Source organism: Vombatus ursinus, unplaced genomic scaffold (genome assembly GCF_900497805.2).
Source record: "Vombatus ursinus unplaced genomic scaffold, bare-nosed wombat genome assembly UNPS02014818.1, whole genome shotgun sequence".
In the NCBI taxonomy this organism is placed as follows: Eukaryota; Metazoa; Chordata; class Mammalia; order Diprotodontia; family Vombatidae; genus Vombatus; species Vombatus ursinus.
The window spans coordinates 2329962-2350683 of NW_020954596.1; the positions used below are offsets into that span (position 1 = coordinate 2329962).

Sequence of the window (20722 nt, forward strand, 5' to 3'; positions counted from 1 at the left end):
TGGATAGAGCTCCAGCCTTGGAGTCAGGAGGACCTGAGTTCAAGTCAGGCCTTAGACACTTGACACCAGCTGTGTAACCCTGGGCAAGTCACTTTTGCCTCACCAAAAAATAACTAAATATATGAAATTTAAATGAATGACTTGCCCAGGGTAACACAGCTAGTAGTCTGAGGCCACATTTGAACTCACTAAGAGGAATCTTCCTGACATCACTTAACCCTGGCGTCACTTAACCCTGTTTGCCTCAGTTTCCTCACCTGCAAAATCAGTTGGAGAAGGAAACAGCAAACCCCTCCAGTAACTCTGCCAAGAACACCCCAAATGGGATCAAGAAGAGTCAGATATGACTAAACAACAACATTTAAATTGCACATGCCCAAACAAAAATTACAAAATGGGCTGGCTCCCTCATCCAGTTACCCATAAAATATACAGATCTCCAGCAAAGAGGAAGTTCCTCCCAAAATGGAAAATGCTTGGGTAGTATATAGCATATCAAGAAACTCTAAAGCTAAAGCTAGGAGTACTTTAGAGATCAACTAATCTAGCTCTTTCTTCTTACAGTCAGAGAGTGGGAGCAAGTGATTTGCCCCAAATCACAAAACTAGTTAGAGCTAAAAATTGAGCTTCCCAGCTTCTAGGCACAGACTCTTTCCACTCTCCTGCCCTGTGTCCACTGAGGCCTTTTAGAAGAACAAGAATCTGTTAGTGAGGAATTACAAATTTTCTTTTAGTGTCAAATTAAAATCAAAGAAGGAAAAGAACACGAAAGCTGATTGCAATAATCACTGAGTAAGCTGGCCAAAGATCTTTCCCCAAAGCCATGACATATCTGCCCCAAGGATGCTTTAAAAGTGATTAGCTTTCAGAGTCCACTCCAAGGCTACGCCGACAGCCACAGAAAAGGGAGAATAACTTCAAGTGGTGGGCACATCAAGAAGAAGGGAAAAGAAAAAAATCAGGTATTTTCTTATTTCCAATGTGGGACTTCTTTCATTTGGGGAAATGCTTTTAAATATTCCAAAACAGCTTTCAATTCAATGTTTAATTTTCCAAATAACCGTTACCTTTAAAGCATAATCTTTACCACTTCCAAGATCTTGAGCTTCATATACAAAAGCAAACCCACCTGAAAAATTAAAACAGAAGTGAAATTAGAGCTATGTTTTCAAGTTACTTACTAAGCTGGTAAAGCTTCACTGCCTAAAATACCAGTAAAGACAGCTTTTATTCAGCCACAGCTCTACCACTTATGGATGAACCTGGTAACAAAATGAAACTGAACTAGTGGCAAGGGAAACCACCAACCACCAACGCACTGCAGTTTTATGCAGTATTTCAGGTGCCCGCCACACAGGAAATTTAAAGAAAACCATTTTGTAGAAGCTTCTAGGACCACATGTGTACTTTATAAATAAACATAATGGGCAGCTAGGTGGTGCCTGTGATAAAGCACAGGCCCTGGATTCTGGAGAACCTGAGTTCAAATCCAGTCTCAGACACATAATACCTACTAGCTGTGTGACCCTGGGCAAGTCACTTAACCCCACTGCCTAGCCAAAAAAAATAAATAAATAAAATAAACATTATGTACGAGATGAGCTCTGGCCTGATTGGACAGTGGAGCCACGTCCTCCAAAATCTCCTCTAAGATCACCCCAATTTACGTTTATAAACTGTTTGTATATAGCTGTTTGCATGTTGTCTTCTCAATCAGGCCATGAACTCCTCAAAAGCAAGAACTGTATGGCTTTTTGCCTTTCTTTACACTCCGTGTTTAGCAAGATGCCTGGCACATAGCCTGCCCTTAATAAATGCTATTTGACTGACACAGAAACCAGTAGGAGTTTGGGACAGATAAAAGCCCCACCCTGGGAAAAAAAAAAGGGAAAAAACATACAAAAATTAAAATATAATAAAAATCTGAACTTTTGGTTCCACCAGGCTCCTTCCTCTTCCTCAATAATAAAACCACTGACTGATATCAGATGCTCTACACAGATGCAATGGGTGCTACAAATCATTTGTGAACATTTGCTTTACTATTTTTCCCAAAATTCTCACTTTGTAATGAAATTCTATCACAATTTCTTTTTACAACATAAAATGCTTCCAACAAAACTGACATTTAATAAGAATTTGTTTATTGGCTTAAAAGGCATTTCAGCCCTACTGTCAAGCAAAGGCAAAGCTCAGCCCTTTCATTTCTCCTGAAGTGATTCCCTATTCCAAACCTTCTCTCCTCCACCCTCTCTCCTTGCCTTCCCCTGACTTGTCCACTAAGCAGCTAACCTCAGGAAGCCTTTCCTGCTGTGCCAACTTCCTTGTGTTAGCTACTTTGTGTCTAGTGGTATTTATCCACTTTACCTTTATGCTGTATTTTATACGTGTACTTCCTGTTCCCCTCATTAAAACATAAGGCCCTTTATATCCCCAGCCCTAGCACAGTGAAAGCCACATAAGTGTTCAATAAATGCTTGTTGATTGACTGATTAAACTGAGGTGGTGGTTATGTGAGTAGAAAGACGGTACTGGATGTAAGAGATATTGTGGAGGTAGAAATGGCAAGATCTGACAATTGTCTAGATGTGTGGAAGGAAGAAGAATGAGGATTCCGTGATGATACCAAAATTACAAACCAGCAGACTGGAAGGATGGTAAAGCCTTAAATAAAACAGGAAAGTCTATAAGAAGGAAGGGTTTGGAGGAAAGATAACTAAGTTCAGTTTTGTTATGTATTGAGTTTGAGATGTCTCTAGGAGATCCAGCCTGAAATGTCCAATAGACACTTGGTGATGTGGGTGGGAGTGAAGCTCAATGGAGAGACAGAAGCTGGCCACATAAATTTGGGAGTCAACTGCACAGAAAAGGTGGTTAAACCTGTGGGAGCAGAACAGTCAAGAAAGAGACAGAGACAGACAGAGAAACCGAGAAAGAGACAGAGGCAGACAAAGAGACAAAGAGAAACAGAGACAGAGACAGAAAGAGAACACCACACAGAACAAAACCTGGGGCAACATCCACAGCTAGTGGAGCAGGACCTGGATAAAGAAGCAAAGGGGTCAAGGAGAGGGCTACAAGGAGAAGCAGGAGAGAATAAGGAAGGGGTCCAGGGAGACAGAATGGTCAACACTGTCAAATGAAGCAAACTGGTAAAGCAGGATAAGGACTGAGATCATACATTTGGGCAGTAAGGAGACAGTGGTAACTTATGAGACAATTAGGTCATCAAACTGCAAAGGATTTAGGATGATACAAGGTGTAATAGGCTGTAGCTGATCTGGACATGTTTGAAGGCAGTAAAGACAGAACCATTAGATGGGGAGAAGTTAAATATTAGAGAAAGATAAAAGATCATTGAGGTGGTAATCTTCTGAAGAAGATGGTAGCAGCCATGCTGACCTTGGCAAGGAAAAAGGCTACCTTTTTGTCTGAGCCTGGAAAAAGGAGAAGAGAGTGGGGGATAATGTCAAGGGTTTTTTTGTTATTGTTTTTGTTTTCTGAGATAAAGAGAATTGGAGATGAGGAAGCTAACTTCAAATAGCCTCAATTTTCCCAGTAAAAGAAGAAGCATGGTCCTCAGCTGGAGAAGGAGCAGGTACGTGGTGGTATGGGAGACTTGAAGAGTTTCTAGGAACTGAGAGAGGGAATCAATTAAGAAGGAATAAAAGAACTGCTGCAGTGAAAGCCCAACTGAGGTTGAACAATATGATTTTGTAATGTATCCAGTAAGCTCGATCATGACATGTCCCCCAGCTGTGTTCTGGTCTAGATTTTTTTTTTTTACAATGACCTCCTAATCGTTCTCCCTATCTCAGTTCCCTCACCATTCCAGTCCGTCCTACCCACTGTTCCTAAAGTGATTTTCCATAAACAAAGATCTGACCATGTCACTACTCTACTCAATAAACTACAAAGCCTCCCTAGGATAAAATGTAAACCTTGTTTAGCTTAGAAAGACTTTCCCAGCTCTGACCATGATCTGTCTTCCCAGCCTCCCTGAACTGGCCTTCTCTCTGTCCCCCCGTGGAACTCTCCATTGGCCCCCTCCTTACATTTGCACTACTCCTCTCACATATGTGGGATGCACTTTTTCCTCACCTTTACTCCTCTCATTCAAAACACCATTTGATACATGAAGCCTTTCTTCATCCCCCAATTACAAGCACCTTACTTCCCAAACTACCTCACATTTAACTAATCTACATTCCTTTGTATTTTCTCCTCTTTACATACACTCTGCTATATGTATTATATCTACTCTGCCCACCGCCTCCCACTGGAACATAAGCTCTTTGAGAGGAGAGGTTCTTTCATGTTTTTTAATTTCATCCTCTGGGTCTAGCACTGCACATAGCACATAACAAGCAATTAATAATTACTTATTAACTGAATAAAAAAGAATGCAGACAGGTTTAGCTATCCAGATAACAGAATTTTAAAACCAGGATTCTAAAATAAAGTATTCAAAAAACAAAATGGGAAGCAGAATAAGTATTGGTCCTAAAATACAAAGGATTACAGATTATTCAAACTTTCTGAGCATCAGTTACACAAAAATTATTAATAGGAGGTTTTCAACATCCCAATCGGGAGGATATCACAGAATCACAGAGTTTCTGAGTTGGAATGGAATTCAGCAGCCATCTACTCCAACCTGTACCTGTACCTGTACCATCACCACCACCACCACCACCACCATTCCCCTCAAAAAAAAAAAAAAAAAAAACCACTACAACATATCCAGCAAGTGATCTATCCAATAGCTGCAAGAAGAGCCACAATGAGAGAGAACTCCCTACTATAGGAGAGAGTGCTCTGGGACAACTTATTTTTAGGTTGTTTTTCTTGACATCAAGCTTAAATCCGTCTCTCTGCACCTTTCATCCACTGCTCCTGGTTCTGCTCTGGGGCCTCACAGTACATGTCTCCATCCCCCTTCTAGATGAGAGATCTTTAAATATTTATCATGTCCCTCCCCCCTTTAGTATTCTCAAGGCTAAACATTCCCAGTTTCTTCAACTCATTCTCCTATGGCAAAGACTCTAGGACCTTCACCATTTTGATTATCTTCTAGATACTCCCCAGTTTATTGATGTCCTTCTTAAATTGTGGTACCCAAACAGAACACAGTATTACAGATGTGCTCTGACCAGGGCAGACTACAGAGAAACTATTAGCTCCTTACCCTGGAAGCTATCCTCAATGCTACCCAAATTGTCAATAATTGACTTTTTGGCTGCCATATGACACTACTGACTCATATACAACCTGCCACCCACTAAAACTCCAAGATCTCTTTCAAACATTCTGCTAACCATAGCTCCCCATCTCATATCTGTTTAGTCAATTTTTTAAGGTCAAGTATGACTTTATTCCTATTAATTGCATCCTATTAGATTTAGCTCACTGTGCTAGCTGGACAAGACCTTTCTGAATCATTATGTTGCCATCCAGTACACATTAGCAAGTCCTCCCAGCTTCATGTCATCAGCAAATTTGATTAGGATATCACTTATGCCTTCTTCAAATCATTTATAAAAATGATAAAATAGCAAAGGACCAAGAACTGATCCCTGGAGCCTGCACAACAGACCTCCTTCCAAGATGATACTAACATATTAATAAAGTACTCTGAGTCCATTCAACTATTCTCCAATCTATTATTATTCAACTCTATTATTATGTAGCCTACATTTCTCCATTACTCAAAAACAGCATTTAAAAAAACCGAAAAATATTTTGCTAAAGTAAAGGTAAATTATATCTATAGCTTTTCTTTAATCTGACAATTGTGGAAAAGGGAAATAAAGCTAGGCTAGCATAGCCGGTTCTTGCTCAAACAATGGTGGTTCTTTGTGATCACCACTTCCTTTTCTAGATGTTGACTAACAACCTCTTTATTAAGAAATTCTAGAATCTTACCAGGAATCAAAACCCAACTCACTGGACTATAATTTGCAGATTCAATCCTCTTCCTTTCTTTGAAAATCAGGAGAATATTGGCCTTTCTCCAGTATCATAATATTTCTCCTGTTCTCCACAGTCTTTCAGGTACCACCCAGATAGTAGCTTAGCAATCACATCTGCCAAATCCCTCACTACTCAAAGATGTAGTTCATCTGGCCCAAGTGACTATCTGTTAGTCATTTTTACAGTAGTTACCACTGATTCCAACTCACAGTTCCAGTCAGGAAATTCTTGCTCCTCTGGATGCTATACACAGCAAAGGGACCCCCAAACCCTGGATTTATAGGACATACTTACCAGATCTTGAAAACAAACTTAACAGTGCTCCAGCTTGGCCACTGCCATTTGTTATGTACTGGAAAGAGCACTGGATTTGGAACCAAAAGATCTGGGTTCAAATCCTGACTCTGATGCTATCTATGCAAACTTGTACAAGTCATTTAATTTCTCAGGCTTCATTTTTATCACTCATAAAATGGGTTTAATTGATCTCTACAGTATCAATTAATTCTAAATCCTTGACCTATGACTCTACCCTGTTTTTCTGGTTTGTCAAGGTTCCCACTTAGGAGGTTGGTACAGCTGTACTTACTCTCTGACTTTAAAGGAAAGGGGGGGGGCGCCTCAATCCTATTCCCCGCTGGCAATTTCAAGGTCTCAGGAAAATGAAAAGTAGATTATCCTCAGAAAAGATTCTTTTGAAGATTCCTCAGAACATAGGTCAGTGCTTTACTTATACAGCTTCCATAAAACATTACACAGCTAATTCTCATTAAAGCAGTAAAACTGAAAAAGAAATTTTAAAATGTAATGCATAACTTACCAAAAAAGGCTCCCCAGGGCTCACTGGTCCCAGGTTCAGTTCTGACACAGGTTAGCTATGTGACCCCTACATAAGCTAGACTTTCTAGGCCTCAGATTTCTCCTCTGTAAAATGAAAAAGCTGAACTAGAGGACTTCTAAGGCCCCACTGGATCTGAAATTCTACAATTCAATGATCAGGTTATTATACTGACAGGTCTCATTAAAAAGTTTTAATAAAATAAAAATGTAATTGCTCTGGAAGGGAAAAAAATCAATGAAGAGTACTATTATGCAATTCATTAACCTTTTCATGGCAAAAATTTACAGTATACTTCCACCAATAATGCAATCTCTGGGAATTTTCTTTGCAGTTGAAGAGCATAGCTATCATTTCACAAAAGAAATAAAGCAGGGAGACAGCAAAACTATTATTGTTGCATGACAAACAATTCTGCGCCCTCATCATTAGCCATACAAAATTCTGAAAAGTTCACTCCAGATCTGATAAAACAAAATTATGGACCAAGTATTGGGAAAAAAAGATTCAACTCAATAATTCTTCAACCATTTATTTAGTGTATACTGAGGATAACACTGATAAATACTGATGATGCAAAATATTTAAAGTGCCTGGCTTCAAGTAGCTTAGAGAGAGGATCCAGCCATTACAAACACTCAATTCAATAACAATTTATTAATCATCTTCTATATGTACCAGTGACTGTGCTAAGTGCTAGGGATATTAAGACAAAAATAAAACAATCCCTGCCCTCAAGTAGCTTGTTCTCTACTGGGAACAAATAACACGTATAAAAATAAGTAAATACAAAATATATGTGAAATAAATACAACATAATTTCAGTGTGGAGAACACTAATGTCCTCTAGGTTCACAATGAACCCTGGGTTCACATAAACGAGATCGAAATTCAGAAACTGATCTGAAGAAAATAATTATCTCTTTTGGTTCTACTGTAGAGGCTATTCTAGGAAATCTCCAAATATGTTCAAGCCCAGGTTTCCACAAATGTGGGTAACAAGATTTTTCCAGTTCTTATAACAAGCACTTAAGATTCCAAATGTATATCAAGTAGGACTGCTTTCATTTCAATCCACAGAAAATGTAGATGAAAAAACTCAAAGAAGCCCATAAACAGATACAGAAAACATTCCCAGTAACCTATAACCAGCCCTTGAATGGGAACTTAACTCATCACTGCTCTTCTTGTGAACTCCCTTTCCTACTAAAGTTCTACACAGAAACTCCTTGACTCAAACTACCTCACTATTTAGTGGTTTAGACCAGAAGCACCAAACAGGCAACCCAGTAGAACCAGATTAAAAAACATAATTGGGAACTATTTAACAAAAAAAATATATAAATATAAATTAATTTGGAGATAATTTGTATGTATTTTGTATATATTTTTCAGTACTTGAATATATGCACATGCTGTCTTATCTACAGAAAACATGTCCCTGAAGGCAAAGACAATTTCACTTTTGTTTCTGTATCTTAAAAAATGTTTGATTGATTTAAGACAAACTGGCCTATCTGCTGTTTCCTGTACTAGATAGGGTTCCACCTCAGTGCCTTTGACTTGGTGACAGTAGGCACTGAAGGAAGAAGAGATGAGAAGGTATTAAGTAACCTCAATGACTGAGAAAGAAGCTCTACTGGGAATGACACTGGGGCTAGACTACCTGTTCCAACAAGTATAGATTCACTTAAATAGCAATATTACAGATAATTATTGTTCGACTTGGGCTTATATTAAAATGTAACATTTGATACAAATTTGAAAGGGAAGAGAAGAGAATGCAATGTGGCCAAGAGGGAGGTAGAAATTATTCAAAGTCTAATCATACTCAGCAACCTTAATTAATCTTTGAGATTCCCTTTAACATCAACCCCATTGTACCAAAGGAAAAGAAAACAGATCTACAAGAAAATAACAAACGACTTTCAGTACTCTGGGACTTCCTGCCTCCTTCCCTAGCCAAACCATACCCAATGTTTAAAAAAAAAACAGCAATTAAACTCATGGTTTAAATACTAAAAAAACAAAACAATCATTCCTTAACATCCCAATAGTTATAGGAAATAACTATTCTTCTATCACCAAGTATCTAGGAGCAGTTCATTTCCTACCATCCAGGGAGACCTTAACAGTTAAAATCTCCTTCACACTCCCATCCCAAACTGAAGACACCAAACAAAATGTCCCTTAGGATTATAGATGTAAGGCTGGAAGAGCCCTTCAAGTCTGTTTAGGATTAGACTGCAGCACTAAGAGATTAATTAACTAGTCCAAGGTTATACAAGTCATAAGAGACAATGTTGGCATTTGAACCTGGGTCTTCTGATTCCAAATCAATCAATAAACCTTTACCAAACACCTCCTATGTACCAAGCACTCCATTAAGGCACCTCACCACACTGCCTCCCTTCTGCCTCAATGGCCAGTCCTCTCTCCTCACAGTCATCACTTCAGGTCCTCATCACTCTCATTTGAACTTTTTACAACATGCCTCATTAGTTTCCCTGCATCCAAGCTCTCCTCTCTCCAATCCATCCTCACACAGGTGCCAAATAGATATCTTTACCTGCTCAAGAAGCTTCTATAACTCCCTGTTGCCTTTAGGTTAAAACAGAAACCCTTTTGTTTAGCACTTAACGCCCTCTGCAGCCTTACTCCAGCCAATCCTTCTGAGTTGATTTATACCATTACCGCCCCACCCCCCAACACACACACACACACACACACACACACACACACACCCCCACACCCCACCACACCCCGCTCCACCCCACCACACCCCACCCCACATCACCTCACACCACACCACACCAGCAGGAGCAGCAACAGCTACAATGCTCAGTTATCTGCCCTGCCCCGCCCCACTGGACACTATTCCGTCACCTGACTTCTACTTTTGCACAAGCTGTCCCCTAGAACTCAAATGCTTCCCCCCTCTCCAAAGTTCAGCTCAAGTGCCCCCTCCTTCAAGAGGCCTTCCATGTTTATCCTAGTTGTTAGTACTACCAAAATTTTGAATATATTCAGTATTTACTTATCTGTGAGAAAGTCCTACTCTGAGCCCCCTCCCCCCCCAGTAAAATGTCAATTCCTTGAGGGCAGACAGACTGCCTTAGTTTTGGTCTTTCTATCACCAGAACTTAACAAGGAACCAGGAATAATGCTTGTTGACTGATTTTAGCTCTAAATCTATGATCCCATTACATGCATTAGCACTGACAGTACAGAGAAGACATGAATTTACACAAAGTGAAAAAGTAGAACCAGGAAAAGAGCATACAATATAAACATAAAGAACAATAAAAGGAAAAACTGAATGGTGTGTAATTGTAATGAACAAGTTTGGCCCTTCTAAAAGGTATTAAGAAAATGCCTTTTCCTCCTTTCATTGGAGAGGTGGAGGGCTATGGATACAGAATAGTTATTCACTGTCAGCCTATTCAACATGTGGATTTGATTTTGATAAAATGTCCTGGTTTTTAAAAAATCTCTGTTGTACAAAAACACTGTAAAAACAAACAATTAAAGACTTCAGAACTCTGATTAACATCAACCATGATTCCAGAGGACCAATGACAGAAAATGATACCCACCCTCCTGATAAGAGGTGAGGACTTAATATACAGAATGAGACATATTCGCAAACATAGCCAATGTAGGAATTTGTTTTGCTCAACAACACATATTAGTTTCAAGAGTTTTTCTTTTCTTTTTCTTTTGGAGGGGGGGAGGGAGGAGAAAATTATGCATACTTAAAAAAATTTAATTCAAAAAAAATCTTTGTAATAAGGGAAAGCTTGATTGGCAGACAAGGGGTATGTTCAGAAATCTTATGATGCAAAAACAAAAGGAATAAATAAAACTTTTTATAATGATGGCATATGGTTTTATTCAAAAAAAAATTGTCTCCTGTTTGGAGGAAACGAGGCAGATGCTATTTCTGTACTATATACAATCTAGTTTACACATTGTTCAGTTACATTATTTGGGGTCATCCTTCAAATTGTGCCCAACCCCTTCCAGGAAATGTTTCTAACCACTGTAGTCCATATTGATCTTGTCCTCTTTGAACGCCTATAGAGTATACTGCCTATAACACACAATTTAGTGTCAAGTGATCAACTAATTTTGATTAATATCTACTATCTATAAGGGGTACAATGAAATGTAAGACACAGCCCCTGCAATCTTGGACCTTACCACAAATTTCAGTTAGTTATTTCCAGTCAGTTAGAAGAGATTTTAGAGATCATCTAGTACAGGAGCTCTTAACCTGGGGTCTTTGGACACTCCCTTCCCCTAGGAGTCCATGGATAGATTTCAAAGGGTACATGAACTTGGAGAGAAAAAAAAAATACATCTTTATTTTCACTAACCTTTGGTTTACTTTGTGTTCCTATGTATTTTATTTTATGTCTTTAAAAATATTCTGAGAAAGGGTCCATGAGTTTCACTGGACATGACAATAAAAAGTTAAGAACTTCTGATCTAACTGAAATTTAACATTTCCTCCAATTATAACTGTGGTAAACAAAACATCATTCTGAGGTCTATAGACTTCACCAGACTACCAAAGGGGTCCATGACACACAAAAGATTAAGAACCTCTGATTTAGTACAATTTCATTTTACAAATAAGGAAACAGAGGCCCACAGAGAGGAAGCAACTTAACCAAGGGCATGCAACTAGACTAGAATAAAGCTTTGGGATCAGGCCCTTCTGACTCCAGATCCAGTGTTCCTTCCACTAAGCCATATTCTCTTCTTAGGGAGACTAGACAAATACATGAACAATTTAATAATAAGTGAAGAATTAAATGAAGTATTAATGAGATGACACAAGGTAATACATGACTGTCAAATAAATCGTAATGACAATTAATGCCATGAATTTAGACAAGTGTGAGACTGATCTGGGAAGACTTCATGAAGAAGGTAAGCCTTGAGTTAGCGTCTAGGAAGGAATGAGAAGAGAGCTGGGATGACGTTCTGGACAGGAAGAGCGACAAGAGCAGACTTGGAGGAAGAGAAAGCACAAAACCTATTCTGTGGACAGTGATGAAACCATTTTGGCCAGAAAAGAGGATTCATGCAAAAAATTAGAGGGGAATTCTATTCAACAAGAATTTGTTAAATGCCTACTATATGTTAGGTACCATGTTAGGTCTTGGGAATGATATTTTAAAAAATAAAATCAAGAAGCTTACACACTACTGAAATAAAACGGGGAAAGTACTTGGGATCTAGAAAAACGTGAATGCCAGGATGAGTTTGGACTTTATTCTATAAACAGCAAGAAACTATTAAAGGATTCTAAGCAGGGAAACAATAGCACCAAAATGTGTTTTAAGAAGATCAATCCATGCCATGAAGCCAGACCTGTCTCCCTGCCTGTCCACTGGCCATTCCGCATGGCTGGAATACATTCATTTCTTAACTCCTTGTCACTGAATTCCTCTCTTCCCCCAAAAAGATATTCAATTGCTATTTTCTACGTGAAGCCTTTCCCGATCCTCCCTCCCAAACTACCTTGTATTTAGCAATTTACTTGTGCATTTGGCATCTCCCCCTTTAGAATCTAAGTTTAGTGCACCAATTGTTTCATTCTTAGTATATGTGTTCCCAAGGATCTAGCACAGTGCCTAGCATAGAGTACGCAATAAATGGCTATTGATGGATAGATGGACTGAAGGGAAAGGTGTGAGGCAAAGAGGTCAGTTACAAGAATAATGAAGTTGTCCAAGTACGAGAGGATAGGGGCCCTGAACTACAGTGGTAACAACAGTATTTAAAAGAAGAGACATTGCTTAAGAAGAAACCATAAAACTGAGTGGCTGGGGGAGCTAGTGGCACAGTAGATAGAGCACTGGCCCTGGAGTCAGGAGGACCTGAGTTCAAATCTGATCTCAGATACTTACTGTGTAACTCTGGGCAAGTCACTTAACCCCAACTGCCTCAACAAAAAAACAAAAAAACAACAAAAAAAAACCTGAGTGGCCGACTGGATGACTGTGCGAGAAGAGAGAAATCTATTCGATGTGTGTGTGTATATACACACATATATACATACATATATATGTATTTGTTGGTTTCTAACTTAATGGAATCAAGAAATAAAAAAGTTTTTAAACATGCTGATTTTGAGATGAATACAGGTTAGCTAAGTGGAAGTATCTATGAGAATGAAAATGTTTAACTGGAATTTAGAAAAGAAACCAAGAGTAGAAATACAGCCTTGGAAATCATTCAAAAAGAAGTTAATAATTGAAACTATGAGTGAGTGAGAGTTTCAAGATGACAGTATTCAGTGGTAAGAACTGAAATGTACCTACATTTAGGGAGTGGATGGAAGAGAAAGAGCTAGCAAAGGATATGACACTGTTATCAAGGGTGTCAAGGAATGAGTTTCAAAAAAGTAAGGGTAGCTTTAAGGGTCAGATATTGCTAGATAAAGTAAGACAGACCTGAGAAAAGGCTGACAAATTTAACATACGTTGTACTCTAATTATTCCATAGGATAGGCCTCTGACCAACCAGAATGTAAGCTTCTTGTGGGCAGGGTATGCCCTGTATTTCTCTTCTTCTACCCCTGCATCTTATTTTGAGCAGGACACAGAGCCAATGCTAAATCTCTGACTAATTGATAATGCACACTGACTCTTATCATCAATGGCTACTGAGAGAATGGAGACAGAAGATGCTGAGAACCTGTGCAGCCTGCCTAGAGCAAAAAATGTTATTTTGTATATGCATTTGATTTAATTGCTATTAAATTAATAATCAACTTGGAATTAGCCCCACACATGGGAAGCAATGTCATAATCCAAACCACCACCATACATAAAAGCATTTACATGTGGATTCAAAATATATGAATGAAAGACAGCTTGGGACACTCATTACTCGCCCACCAGAACAAAGCCTCAAAGGAAGCAGCTTCAACAACAGTCTGTTTTTGCACTTCTTCCATGTACTTCTCAGGTATCGTTCTGAATTAGTTATTTGTGTACAGGTAGTACTGTAAACTCCCCTGAGAGCAGAATCTATGCTTTATCTAAACTTTGTATCTCTCCCAGCCTAGCATAATCGCCCAGAGGACTTAAGAGATGCTTAATATGTTGGCTAAGCAAAATGAACAAAACTATTAAAGGTCAAGTCTTTCCTACCCTGCTCAACTTCCTCATTTCACGCTGAGAATGTATAACATTTGACCACGGCACAGCAACCTCTATCCCTGCAGAGTCCATTAAACAACAAATTCAACATGACACACTTGTGTGAAGTACCTAACATGTATACAACACATTCTAACCTTACCATGGAAGCGGTGACAATGAAGTCTTGTCAATAACATCTCTAGAAGCTTCTCCTCTCATTTCACTCGCATGGCCACCACTCTAATTCAGGTCCTCATCATCTCTGTCCTGAACCGTTTTTCCCTCTCCAAATTTCCTAAGGTACAAATCTAATAATTTTATTCCCTGCTCAAAAACCACTACTGAAAGAACCCTACTACCTTTAGGTACAAACTAAATAAACTAAATACAAACTCCTCAGCTTATCATTTGAGGCCCTCCCCAATCTGGTTCCAACCTACCTGTACAGCCTTATCCATCTCACTTTCCAAACAAATCAACACATTAGCATTATTGCTTGAATATTCCATCTCTCACTTAATATCTGTTTTTCAGAAATCATCCCCCTTGCCTATAATGCACTCCCTTCCAAGCCTCTGCCTCTCAGAATTCTTAGGTTCCTTCAAAGCTCAGCCCAGGCTCCACTCCCTCTGTGAAATCTCCCCTCATCTCCACAGTTGAATGCTCTCTCTCCATTTCTTTTTAACAGTTTAATGTTCTCTCAATGTTTCTCTTTCCCTTTTTTCCACAATTACTCATCTATGTAAACTGCTGTAAACCATGCCCACCCACCCCACCCCCTACATTTTTGTTCCTAACATCTAGTTCAATGCCTTATACATAGCAAGTACATAATAAAAGTTTCTGAATTAAATTGAGGAGTATGAGAAGCCAGATATGCGTGTTTTCTGCAAAATTACGTTCCTCATAGCTGAATGAGATTGTTCAAAGTACATACAGTACATACAGATTATAGGCCACCTGATAAGTTAACTGGAGGTTAAAATAAGGCTTAAAAATGTATCTTAGGTAACCGAGTTGACATTTTGTATTCTGATTTGTCTAGAATAATAGAAAGCATGTGTCCTTGTTATATGGCTGCACTATATTTAAGTTGTAGATTTTTAGAGCTGCTTTTACAAAGCTTCATACATAATGGTTACTTGATATTATTTGTTCATCCATTTTTGTCATCACACCAAATACAGGTTAAGAAGGAAAATATTAGTAACACAAAACAGCATCCCTGCAAATATTTCATACCCTTTAGGACCCTAAAGCAAAAGCTGTCACACTCTTGGCAGCTCTACTCATTTTTTTTTTTTGGTTGGGCAATGGGGGTTAAGTGACTTGCCCAGGGCCACACAGCTAGTAAGTGTTATATGTCTGAGGCCAAATTTGAACTCAGGTCCTCCTGACTCCAGAGTCGGTGCTCTATCCACTGCGCCACCTAGCAGCTCTACTCTTAAGATAATGCAATTTGTCCCAAACACACTCACTCCTCCTTGACTTCTCCACTGCTTGTGGCACAGCTAATCACACTGCTGGCTCAAGCAATGCTACCCAATCTGAGTTCTGCACTTGCTCATGCTCGCGCACTCTCTCACGCGCTCTCGCTCTCTCTCTCCCCCCACCTTGTATGTGTGTGTCTGTCTATCTCTATCTCTGTCTCTCTCCTGTTGCTTCTCAATTTCCCTTCAATGCCTCTCTGTCCTACTCCTTACTGTAAATGTCCCTTTGCCATGGTCCCTCTTTTTCTTCACTTTTCTTTTCTCTCTACACTTTCCTCCTCCACAAGCAAATGCACTTTCATGGCATAAACTACCACCTCTATGTAGTCGACTCTCAAATGTATCTTACCTCCAGGCTTGACTTCTCTCTCATTTGAGTTCCAGACCTTTATCTCCAAACTGCCTACAAGATATCTTCACCTAAGGGGCAGCTAGGTGGCACAGTGGAGATAGAGCATGGCCCTGAAGTCAGGAAGACCTGAGTTCAAATCCAGCCTCAGACCAAACACTTGACACATACTAGCTGTGTGACCTTGGGCAAGTCACTTAACCCCGACTGCCTCACCAAAAAAAAAAGATACCTTCACCTGGATGTCCCATAGCCACCTGACCTGAGATGCACTTTCAGCTCTGTTATATATTAGACATATGACACTGGGCACACTGCTTCATATCTCTAATCCTCAAATTCCTCATTTTAGAATGAAGGTGTTGGATTACATCATGTCTAAGGTTCCTTTCAACTTCAAATCTAAAATCCTATGAGCTAAATGACCAAAATCAATCTTTTTATACTCTTAAACCTGTTCCTCCTTCTAACTTCATTATTTTTTATATAGCGAGACCTTTTACCCAATTTCCCATGATCATAAACTTGATCTTTACTCATCCCTATTCCAGTTACTACATCCTATCTATTTCATCTTTGCTTCATCTCCCACATCCGTCCTTTCCAATCTATTCCCATTATCATCATTGTAGTCCCGGCCTTTTTACCACCCAACTACACCTAATCAGTGTTTCTAACCTTCACTTACACACATACACACACACACACACACACAATGCATCCTTCACACTGCTGCTAGAATATCTTATTTGCACAGATCTAGTGAAGTCATTCCTCTGCTCAAAGTTCTTCAGGGATTTCCAATAGCCTATCAAGTAGAATTCACACTTTTGCCATTTATTCAAGGCAAAATCTTACACCACAACTAACTTTCCCTGCCTTATCTCGTATTACTCCACTCTACACATTATTCTTGATTTCAGCCAAACTGGCTACTCAGTCTCCTGAACGCTCCCTGCATTTTCCAGCCTCCATGCCTTTGCTCATACTCTCTTCATCTATGGCTAGAATATCCTTTCTCTGTTCTGTCAAAAGACTTCCCAACCTAGCTTTTAAAGTCCAGCTCAAATGCTACTTCCCCCATGAAGCCTTCCCTGCCTATTCTTCTCCCCTCCTCCCCCATCAATAACAAACTTGCCATTCAGATCTCACATCCCACTCTATTTCACAATTTTCGACATTTATCATAGCATGTTGCACAGTCTAGTTTTTTCTGCTTGTGGCTCATTCCCATCTTGGATCATTACCACAAAATCATAGATTTAGAGCTGGAAGAGACCTCAGAATCCATCAACTCCAACTTTGTTTTACAATAAGGAAAGTGAGGCCCAGGGAGGTGAAATGACTTGCCCAAGGCCACACTGATAGTCAGGAGAGGGAGTGGGACTTAAAAATGGGGCCTGTAATTCCTTCACCCCATTGGGCACTTTCCTGGGCCAACTAGAGTTGCTACATTTGGGCTGCTAAGGAGGTAACCCCCAATAAGGGGTACTTTTGGAGATGGGCATGAGAGGAACAAAGACCTCAACCATTCCCATTGGCTTTATCCCTCACATCTAAGCAAATGCAATTCAATGATAAGCAATTGCTTCGCAGTAAGGCCCACAGTTTGTGAATGATGAATAAGACATTATTCTTGCCCTCAAGAAGCTTACAATCTAATGAATTCCAAATCTGTCTCCAAAAGTAGCCTCTTCCCTAAGTTCCAGTCCTTTATTTCCAAAGTCATTTAGATATTTTCCCAAATATCCAAAGCTGAGTTTATCATCTTTCTCAAATCAACTCTTCCTCCTGACTTCTCTATTTCCGTTAGTGCTGCATCATTTCATGTAGCCATCAAAAACTGAATCAGAGAATAATATTTGATTTCTCATTTTTATCTGTCCCCACCCTTCAAGTTCTAAATTCTGTAATTTCTTCCTTGGAAAAATCTCCCACATATATCCCTTCCTTTCCCTTTTCACTGCCATCATCTTAATCCTTAAGAGTGCCTTAAGAGTTCCTTGCAATAACATTGTAACTGGTTGTCCTACATCCATATGCTCTCCTCTCCTATCAACCCCGTACACTGTCAACAAATTAATCTTCCTCAAGCTACCTTGACCAAGTCACTACTGACCACACACACACACACACCCCTCACCTTGAATGCCTCAACACTGCCTACATGATAAAAGCTGAACATCTGTTTTTTTTCATCCTGTTATTCTTAGTCACTTATTGACTTAGTCCAATGAAGTCAAAACCATTTGTTAAGCACCTCCTATGCACCATGAAGAGCTGAAGGTAGCTAAATGGCTCCGTGGACTGAGCTGGGCCAGCGGTCAGAAAGATCTGAGTTCAAATCCAGCCTCAGACACTTAATAGCTATGTGACCTTGGGCAAGTCACTTAGCCTCTGTTTGACTTAATCTACCAGAGAAGGAAAGGGTAAACCACTCCAGTATCTTTGCCAAGAAAACCACCACGGACAGGACTGGCATGCTATGGTCCCCAGGTCACAAAGAGTTGGACAAGACTGAATGACTGAACAACAACATACCATGACCGTGCTAGGAACTGAGAAAACAAAGAAAGGCAAAAATAATCTGTGTAAGGCTCTGACAATCTAATGGGAAAGATAACATGCACACAACTATGTACAAATAATATACATACAAGATAAAATGGAGATAATATTAGAGGGAGGGCACTAGCATTTAGGTAGACTGAGAAAGGCTTCTTACAGAAGAAGGAATTTCAGCTGAGACTTGAAGGAAACCAGGAGGCAGAGATAAGGAAGGAGCAAATTCCAAGCATGGAGAACAGGCAGTGACAGACAGACGCAGAATAGGCACTTAGTTAACGCTTGTCAAATAAATAAATGACCTAGTATTACCCACACTATGACTCCAACCTGGTGTTTCTCTTCCCCTCCCAACTCCAGCTGCTCCTTCTCACCATATTGATTCCTCAGAGTTGCAAATGTCTTCTTGAAATTTTTATCTTACTTGATAATTATTTTGCAATGTTCTGCATACATGTTGTTTCCCCACAACAGAATGTAAGCTCCCTGAAGGAAGGAATTGTTTCATTTTTGTCTTTGTGCCCCTGCCGCACTTAATGGTTGCTGAATGAATTCCTTACAACTTCAAATGAGTCTTACACGTAACAGCAAAGTTTCTGACGAGTGTCTTACATTAATATATCTGGAGAGCTCTTTACATCCACTTAAGAGCTAAGATAGCTCTGAGATCAGATCTATCTTAAAAATACTAAATCATCAAGTTACTTTTCAGGGACTAAAAATTTCTTCCTTCTACAAGTTCTATAGGAAGGAATTAATGTAGGTACTTCCTGGCCAAAATCTTACCCTATCATTCCTCTAAAAATGCCTATTACAATGTCTAGAATAGATTGAACAGGCTACCATACCCTTCCCCATCCTCCACCCCCAATCAAACACAAGAGTAGCAAATGGGACCATTTGTTTGCGCGTTTCTCATAACTGCTTTGAGATTATAGGTGAGACAAAGGCCAGAGTCCTATCTAATTATATTCTAAGCTTGCTAGAGTTGTCTGACCTTTTTTCCAGAGCTATTAATTCTCCATGCTAGTGCTGTGCTCCCAGTCCAAATGCATTCACTCCCCAGGAGTTCAATGTCACAGAAACTTCTCAGGTAATGAAAATGACACCAACACTGATATGTTGCAAGGTTTAAAAAACATAAGAACAATGTCCAAAATACATGAAATCATATTGTTCTTAAAAGGAGGCTAATTCATAGTCAGTGATAGGGAAAGGGTATAAAGACTGCAGAACAGATGACCAAGTATCATTAGAAAAGTATCTTTCAGAATACAAGTTTACAAACTTTTATGACTAGCTTGGAGAACATTTAGTATAGCTATAACAATCTAGTTCTGTACAATTCTATTCTACTATTCACTTTATTGCCTGTGACTCAACATAGAAACACAGAAAAACAAATACCTGTGTCCTATCTCACAAAAGACATCTCAAAAGTTTCGAAACATGGAGCATTTGATCTTTATGGGCAACAACCCTCCAAGGCATAACATTTAGGACAGTGTAATCTTCCTAATATCACCAAATCAATAATAAAAGAAGCTCCCTGAATCTCCTATTGAAATTTCAATTCAAGACATCATTATTCTCAGCATTAATCAGATCCCCTAATTAGTCAGACATACTGTGTGGAACAGAACTGAACCTGAAAACACTGTTCATTTTACAGATGAAGAGGCAAACAGGGTTATGTGATTTGTCCAAAGATCCAGTCTCTGAGGTCAGCTAGGTGGGGCAATGGATAAGACCACTGGCCCTGTAGTTTGAACAACCTGAATTCAAATCTGGCCTCAGACACTTGAAACTTACTAGCTCTGTAACCCTGGGAAAGTTACTTAACCCAGATTGCTCCACCAAAAACATCCAATCCCTGCTCTCAAAAGTTAATGTTACTTTAGAAAATACAATGGCCTGCTATAAACCAAACAGGGTACTTCCTGCTTCTCTCCCACTTTTCCTCTTTTTTCGGCTGAAGACTAAGACTTCATCAATCCCAAACTCCAGCTCCCCACCTCTCCTTTCCACATACAAGGAGGACCCACTTAGGTATCTGTCCCCCAAAGATAATCAGTCAAGTCTCCCAGGACTCCTTGTCTCCAGATAAGACCTGCCCTCCCCTCAGCTGCCACCCATGTGACCTGTCTTCTCCCAGTTTCCACTCCAGATGTGACCTATTCTCCTCTTGGAGATGTGACTTACCCTGCGTCAGCTTCCCTCCTCCACAAGTGCTCTACCTCAACCCCCCCCCACACGTCATCTTATTCTCCCCCAGCTCCCTCTTTCACAAATGATCAGTCCACCCCCTTGGCTTTCCCTCTCCAGAGTCCCCCACTTCCAGATGTGG

General features: G+C 39.6%; 1 protein-coding gene across 1 annotated transcript in view; it reads right to left on the reverse strand.

Annotated features, from left to right (window-relative positions):
- GAK (cyclin G associated kinase) overlaps positions 1-20722 on the reverse strand; it is a 128741-nt gene that overhangs the window by 107123 nt on the left and 896 nt on the right. Inside the window, exon 2 of the mRNA XM_027836261.1 lies at positions 1068-1129. Coding sequence (XP_027692062.1) covers positions 1068-1129 — 62 coding nt within the window. The remainder of the gene's footprint in view (positions 1-1067; positions 1130-20722) is intronic.